We start from the raw sequence: 8,451 nt of genomic DNA on the forward strand, positions 1-8,451 counted from the left end.
TCATTTTTGCAAATTTTTTGTAGTTGTTGGTTTAGAAACAGTTCACCGTTATTGCCCAGTGTGTACAAAACATTTTTTTCAGCTCAGAAAATCTGCTCAGTTAATCTGCGACTCTGATATTTAAGGAGCCCCCCCACTGAAGTAGTCTAGCGGGGATGATGACTTGGACCTTAATGCCTGGTTCTCACTAGGCTGATAGCACAAGAGCAAACACACGCGCAAGCTCAACACAAGTGAGAACCGGTCAAGAACAAGAAAATCAAATTATGTGGCCTGCAATGGCGTAAACCCGGTGTTTTTAAACACAGCCTCGAAAGATTCGTAGCCGCCATCTTGGATTTAGATTTTTTTTCATTTTACTTAAAATCCAAGATGGCGGCCACAAATCGCACGAGGCTGCTTTTCGCTATAAAAACACCAGCATTGCAGACTACAAATTCTGTGACCGTTTCCTTCATTAGTGAGCATTGGCCTTAAGATTACTATTATAAGAAAATCGTTTATGGTGCGACTGCAATTATCAATACAAATGACTAGGGCTACTTGCGTGTCAATTTTCACATTCAGCAGATTTAAACTTCCGTAAACGTGAAGGAAAGATGGTGTATTTCTTCTACTCACGTGATGTGCAATCGCATCGTTACAAAATTAATGTTAAGAAAGCGTTAAAAAGTCCGATATTTTGGGGTATAAAACTCAGATAAACGTTTGGGCTCTGTCAAAATGCGTTAGACACGCGTATGTTCAAAAAAAAAACATTTGGATGGCAGACAAGGATAACATTACGTGGACCGATAGGTCTGCTTCTATCCGATAACAAATCAAAGATATACCCCATTTATGTTAATCTATTTGTAGATAATGTTTTATTAAAAAGGCGCTTGAAACATGGCCCGAAGTTACACTGCTAGCAGAGCTTTTCTTCCTGTTTGAACTGATAGAAACAAACAGGGAGAAAGCTCTGCCCACAGGGTACCCGAAGGTCGCCAGTACTTAGCAAGCTATAAGTCTACATGGGTCCCTGAGGCCCATAGCCCTAATGATAACAATCTAGACAAATTACAGTTTCTCTTGTGATAGTGGAATAAATATTTATTTGCCCTTGAGACTACTTTTAATTACAGTGTCAAGGAAAGGCGCTGAATTCATATCTGAAAAAAATAAAAATGCCGCTAGAAGATAAACAAAGCCCTCTTATCAGGGGCCCACCAGGGAAGAAGGGGAAAGTAGCCACGCCCTCCTCAAAGCGCCAATCAGTACTACCCTGTTAAAGGTGCCAAGGTAGGCCAATAAGATCGAACCCACTCGGGGAGTATAAATTGCACACTATAAAGGGTTTCTAACGCATTTGCTTGTTTTATCCATACCAGAAAAAAAAGAACGAATCCTAATCAAATTAAATAAGCATCACTATCTAGGCGGTTCGAAGGTTCCAGTCTCATTTTTCGGAAGTCTTTGCCGTGTAATAATCAGATCCTCCAAAAAATCTTCATATTTAGTGCGAAGATCTTTATATTTAGTGCGAATATCGGCCAATGAATGCAATTATGTAGGTGCGTGCATTTCGCTGGACGCCAAGACCCCGATAAGCAGCGTAAATGGCTACTCATAGTTTCGAAACACAAAAACTTCAAAAAATAATTTATTAGCTTTTTGATTATTATGATACATTAATAAAGCGAATAAGCTTTACTTTAAAATGTCGCTTTTATATGAGCCATTAGATCAGATCCATTTTCTATCATAGCAATAAGGAAATATGAATAAGCGAATGAGTCGTTAAAACGTTATTTTCGTGTCAAAAAAATAGAAAAATTAACTTCCGTATTGCGAGGGAAGTGGAAACCGATAGGAAGTTCTTTCGGATCTTTATTGCATCCCCGCGGATATCATCCAAAGCTAACTTTATTTTTTGTTATGAACCGAATTCTGCCTCAGGGCCAGGAAGGGAGATAACTTGTAAATACTTTGAATTTCAAACCATTGAAACCATTATATTTTCCTTTTATAATGATTCGTATATTCGAGGGCATACCGAGTCCCCCTTCCCGAAAAAAATGGCATATTTCGTCGTTTAAATTTGTTCTGATGCCGTGGTAAGGTATTTTTTTTTCCCAGCCTGCAGTGGTTAGCCATTTAAGCATGAATATACCCGTATAACCGGTCGGGACGATTTTTCTCCAAAAACCGCTCCAGCGCCCCCAAAAATTTTCCAGAACAACTAGTTCGACTCCACAAATTTGCCAGCAGTACCATTCGGGACGATTTTTCCCCAGCAACCGAGGGGTCTAACATATTTCCAACCAGCAAAAAAAAAGGGGGGTTCCGAAACAAATATTTTGTGGAACAGATTTGTTTTGTGCCCTTGGATATTAGCAGCGTAGCGCCTAGCCCTGTACCCACCGCAAATAAACTAAAAGCACCCGAACAACAGCGCCATGTCTTAGACTAACTTTACCCTGTGAAGCGAGTTTCCTATGTATTTCTTACCACTAGAAAACAAAATCGAACACAAAATCTTTTTTATCAGTGTCGTCAGAATGCACGATTTCAACAAGCGCTTGCCAAATAGTTGAGAAATGCTTATAGTTATTGTTTCATTATTCCTTGACATTAAAAAAAAGTAGAAGTATAAGTGAAATAGCATTTTTTTTTCTATATTTATCGCAAGAATTATAATAAAACGCACACCTGCTTTTCTCTATCATAAAATGCGAATTTTTAAAATCTATTTGATCTTTGTTTAACTTCATTGGCTTTCATACTCCACTCCTTTTCCCATTATTGTAGACTAGAGAAAAAAGTAATAAACAGAGCTGAAAGAACGCATTATTAAATAAAATACATTTATACAAAAAGTTTTGTTTAGTCTTGTGTGAACTGTGTTTTGACCGTGAGTTCTTTATACGGTAAATCACTTAATTATTATGTGACTGGACTTTTATAGCCCACACACAAATGTAACTAGATTTTTGTCTTTGTAGATCAAAATGCACAACCTCTGACAAATATGCACGGGAGAAAAAATAGTCAAAATTTCAATATGCAATAAAAAAAAAAAAGTCCGCCGCAAGCTTATGAGTTTTTTGATGGACTTTCAATTAAGAAGCTGAGAAGATGCTATCTTTCTTTTTTAATGACACCACTGAAATCTAATTTATTTGAGTTCTCTCATTTTGATGATATCGCGGGAGACGTAGAGTTGAAAAACGCGTGGTAATTGGTCTATTCTGAGGAAAACGCAATATTTTATGCTCAGGTTTAATTATTGTCTTATAAGTGAAGGGCAGAGAGGGAGACGATTTAAAAGAATAAAATAAAAACAATAGTACAAGACAGAGTCGAACGATGGGGGTGGGGGCAGGGGTAACTTCTGCTTCAGGCTTGTCTGGAGAGCATGATATCCATTTACAGCTTGTCTAAGAAAAATAACCGAATAAGCGAATCACAAATCTCTCTTTGACCTACATTTGGGGAAAAATTCTTATCTTCTTATCAAAAAATGTTTGGCGTTTGCAGAGTACCTTCTTTGGCCCATATTGGAAAAAGGCGATTCTAATTGGCGTTTGTATATATTTGTTTAGTGTTAAATCTTATGAAAGGCAATATCTTTATTCTCGATACTGTCACGAGAAAAGGTGGTTACAGGTTGACAGACAACCCTTAGACAACTCACAATAAAGAACCTATCCTCTCTCCTCAAACCCTGACCACACTCTGATTCAAACGAAAATCAGATCTATTTAACCAACCCAAACACGACGCCAACAGGAATTTCCATAAATTTTGAATAAGAGATGGGAGCATTTATTGATTGAAATTAAAAGATAATGCTGAGAAAACACAAAGTTGCAGCCCAATGTTATTTTATTCACATAAGTTTAATTAATATTACACAGAACTTTATTAATTTCCCGATACAGCCTCCCTTCCGCAAAGGATTATAAGCCGGGGCTCAATATAAGAAAATTTCTGTAGCGGAAAAATCTTTATACAAGATATAATTTCTTGTTATTCAACAAAATTCACAACAACTCTAAGTTTACCGGAACAAAAGGTTATATATAGAGGATATACAGAAAACTTGCCCAATTGATTTTTTTTCTTTGAATTAATTGCTTGCTCTAGAAAAAAACATTGAAATTTATATCACCGCTAATGGATTTCGTTAAATGTTTACCTCCACAATAATTCGATATCGCAGCCTCTGTCTTCGCCGTCATTAACAATAAGGCTATTTCTAGCATCGGTTGAAAGAAATAAAAGTAATGGTCAACAGACCTTTAAAAAAGCTGATCCCAGTACTTTTTGCGTTTTACTTTTATTGGTGTAAAATGGAATGGTTTGTTTGCGCGACATACCTAAGTAAAAATAATAGTGTATTGTAAAACAACGCGCGACCAGCTAACACATGCGGCGGTCTCGTTTATGCCCGCCCCCAACACCCCAAAGGGTAAGTTAAAAAAAAATCAATTCCCTACTTTACCCGGGATCGACTAACATGACGACTTAACAGTCTGATCTTTTTTCCTAAAGAACAGCAATAACAAGGTTTCTGTAGGTAACTTACGGACTCTTCTATTCAATGAGAAGATCTAGTAATTAAAACTTCAAGGTTATCTAGAATCAAGAATACTTTTGATAATAAATCCCAGGCAGTCATTGCTAGGTTTTTTCTTCTAAAATTCGATATCTCGTGTTGCGTTTTTTGAGACGCGCGATGTTGTCGTTGGTTCTTGTCGCAAATCGCCGACCTTTAGCTCAAGTGATGTCGCCGAGACACCGCGAGTCTTTGGAGATCCTTTCTTCTTTGTGCGACACTCGCAGCGTAGAATCTCTTTGCAAGCTTTTCGATATTGTCGACTGAAGAAACAAAAAATAAAGGGATTTATTGCTGCCTGTGTGAACACGAAAAGCTCGCAAATACGCCACAATGTTCTCCAAAGTACGCTGGTCCCAGTCAGTTTGAAGTATTTCAAAGTTCTCACTGTAATATAGGGCGAGTAACACAGGCAGAATGTTGCTGTGACTGCTACGAGCATTCGTGTAAGTTTGCGCTCGCTTTGGATCATAAGTGGCGTGGAAGTTCCTTTACGAAATGAGGAGTGTTTGGCCAAAGCTCGGAAAATCCTGCAATGCGCCCAGATCATGAACAACAAGGAAAACGTGTACAGGAATAAGGACTGAATACCATAATAGATTTGCCGCGCAATGTCCCCGAGTGCTGTATTTTCACACCATCCTATCTGAGACGTGTGAAAGAAAAAGATTAACGGAGAGCAGATAATAAGCGAAATTAGCCAGAGCAGAAGAGGAAGCCACTTTCGGAATCGGAATCTTCTCACCCTTGCAAGAATAGGGCTTGAAACCACTTGCATACGCTCATAACTTATAAGCACAAGCACAAGAATGAGTGCTGTATAGCAAGTTTCTGTCAGGACGCCTTCGACCTTGCAAGCCATGTCACCGTGCGCAGCAAAGTGGATACCAGCATCAAACGCGGCTAAGAGGACGAAGAGTAAATCAGCCACAGTTAGACTAGCAAGACAGCCGAGGAGAACGGACGGGTTTCGATGATAAGTCTTACTGCACGCCGCGAGAGCCAGCATGTTTCCCGCCAAAGACACGATCAAAACCACGACTCCATAATAGCCGAGCAGCAGCGATAAAAAGCGCGGGAATTCAGAGCGCTGCGTGAAAGAAGAGTTCACATGGGTTTCGTTGGAAAAATTCCCGTTCACTTTCCAGTCTAGGCCATATGAGTAATTCCTCATCGTACACAGAAGACTGTTTAACGCGTCGAAGCGGTTGAGAATGTTTGAGGTCAGAGGAGCGCTGTCTACTGCTAACACCGAGGATAACAATCAGATATCAATAGCTCGAACAGCTGGTATTGGCAAACACCATGCCCCCGTGTTTAGACGGAATTTGCCCATCACACACTATCCCCTGCCAAGCCTATTAGCATTTCCCCCGTGCATATTAACTCGCCTCTGGCGTCGGCCTGTCATTTGAATACGAATAATAAAATGATGTTTTCTTTGATTGTTCCTTTTGACAAGTGCACCGTGGTTGTTTTATATTTTTCTCAACAGATTTATTCATACAAGAGCAAAACGCCAATTCTCAAGAATGTGTAATGATAGGAGATCATCCAAACAGATAAAGGGACTCTCAGCTGCTGAGAGGAAATTCCATTTATTGGTTTGGATAAACGGGAATCCCAAAATTCAATAAGCGCCCTTAGGAGCTAGCAAAGAAAAATTGTTTGCAACGTCAACATTTCAGTTAACTTTGCGTTTAACTACATTATCACTTTCAAGGATAGTTTAAAAAGGTGACTGACCCTTCCTTAACTAAACAAAAATATATGTTTGAGCTTTACCTCTTTTTATTACGTACTGCATTCATTACATGCATCTAATTGACATTTTGTATTTACTACCGTCTACGTGTGAAAGATAGACGTTCAGTCGGAGGTACCTCTTTAAGATGTTAAGGTATTGATATTTCAAGATTTACACAAGCGCGCACGTTTCGGATAAACTTGTTTGGTTAACAGTGTATTAAAAAATATTATTTGCAAAGGGGCTCAGATTTTCTTGTATTTCTTGTTATTCGGATATCAACGACCCATTTAAGAAGGCCAATCACGCTATTTTACACTCCCGCACAATATCGAGTCCTAAACATCAATATCCATCGGCTTATTTAAGCGAGTATTTGAGATGTTTTTTATGATATATCGTCAATATAGTGCCAGACCGTTTATCCGGGCATCATTGTTGCTTCTAACAGACCGTTGTATTTCCGAATGTAAACAATCCTTGATTGATCAACATTTTTTTAAAGGTCTGCAAGATTTGTAACCCGAGCATGTTTTTTTTCTTTTTCGTGTTTGGTCAATTTTGATCAAATGTTTACTAACCCAACATCTTAAAGCTCACGATTTCAAGGTAACCGAGATGGAGGAAGGAATTTCACTTTTAACTCATGTCGGAACTTTCACTTAGAAAATGTCAACACATTCAACGCGGTAATTTCATTAGATCTGCAAAACTTGAGTCGGAGAGATGAAAGAAAAATCATTAATGTTTCAGATATAGATGTCTTCATTCTTGCGCGCATGTGCGAAAGGCAGAATTCTGCCCTTATCCGGCGGTTATCCTTTTGTAACGCCTTTAGGTTAAGTCTACAGCACACTGCGATGGCTCCAAACCTGAAGGGTTTAATGTAAAAAGTGAGTGATTCTTGAAGACTTGTGGAGCCTGACGCACCAAGTAATTGAATAATTTATCCCTTCATCCCCCCCTACTTATAGAATGCAGACGCGTACACAGCACAGCGCACAACCCCCCCTGGGGGGGCCCTTCAGCAAATCCTGTGTACGCGCCTGAATTCCCAATTAAGCCATCGCTCCCCGCAAGATCCAGCCTGGCAGAGCTAAGTGCAGCAGATAAGTTTTTTTTAACCCTCATGAAATTGTCAACCCTCACTACTTCTCATTTTAGCCACAGTAAACCGACTAAGCCATCATCCCCTCAAGTATCATCAGATTGTGATTGTGTGATATGGGAAAGCTAAAATAGATAAATGTGACACAGATTGGTGAGTCAGGTGAACCAAGTACTTCTCTCTCCTCGCTTCCCCAATGGACAAATAGGTTTCCCCATTTGCTAAATCATCATCCCTACCTTTGGGAAAGGGAAAATATATAAATAAATAAGAAGAATTAATTCAAACACCCTCCTAAGGCTTTATATAGAGATCGGATTGTGATAACCATTTCTGGTTTTTCAAGAAATAACAAGCCTATTAAAACATTTTATTTTAGTCATTCCTTTTCGATCAATGACGAATTTGTTTGGCAAGAAAGGTCGCGGTTTTAGTTTGATGTTATGTATTGGTCACTGTTTTCAGAAAAACATTTAAACCTTTTTCGCAAAATATTTTTTTTATGTAAACTATGTGCTGAACATTTGTGGTTATAATTGTGTTAACTGTTCCCACGCTTTTTAATCAAATCTCTACTGCTATAGAAACCTCGCCTTCGTTAAATCGATAACTGTTGAGTACTTCTAACGAGTTTGCCCATAAAGTAGACAGCGTCCATTTAAAAAAAATAACCGCAAACGACCCTAGGCGACATGTTTACTTGAAAAACAGCCAGGAGCCGTCTAATCCACCCTTATCTGTGCTTGATAACGTATCCTTAAAGCTAAAGATTTTTTTTACGATCAGCAGATGCCGTCGGAAAGGGAGCTGTTTTTAGTCATAACATTTTAGTGTCGTCCAATAGCCGTTGTCGTTTCCAGAGCATTCCAATCGCATGCCAAGCGCCTTCTGGTAACCCAGGATGCAACGCACGCCACCTAGCAGCGAGACAATCTAATCAAGGCCTGGAGGTTCGAAATAAAATTTCATTTCATTAAAAAAAGATATAGCAATTTA

The 8,451-nt window shown here is 38.9% G+C and overlaps 1 protein-coding gene and 1 long non-coding RNA gene across 2 annotated transcripts; one reads left to right on the top strand and one right to left on the bottom strand.

Annotated features, from left to right (window-relative positions):
• Positions 1-3,849: 3,849 nt before the first annotated feature.
• LOC5522232 (apelin receptor) lies at positions 3,850-6,008 on the bottom strand. The gene has a single exon (XM_001641928.3). The coding sequence runs from the start codon at positions 5,772-5,774 to the stop codon at positions 4,680-4,682; it is 1,095 nt and encodes a 364-aa protein (XP_001641978.1). The 5' UTR covers positions 5,775-6,008; the 3' UTR covers positions 3,850-4,679.
• Positions 6,009-7,348: 1,340 nt separating this feature from the next.
• On the top strand, positions 7,349-8,428 carry LOC116604830. Its single transcript, XR_004291256.2, has 2 exons — positions 7,349-7,608; positions 8,245-8,428. It is a non-coding gene; the product is annotated as an uncharacterized LOC116604830 (long non-coding RNA).
• The last annotated feature ends 23 nt before the right edge of the window (positions 8,429-8,451 follow it).

Source organism: Nematostella vectensis, chromosome 4, assembly GCF_932526225.1.
Source record: "Nematostella vectensis chromosome 4, jaNemVect1.1, whole genome shotgun sequence".
In the NCBI taxonomy this organism is placed as follows: domain Eukaryota; kingdom Metazoa; phylum Cnidaria; class Anthozoa; order Actiniaria; family Edwardsiidae; genus Nematostella; species Nematostella vectensis.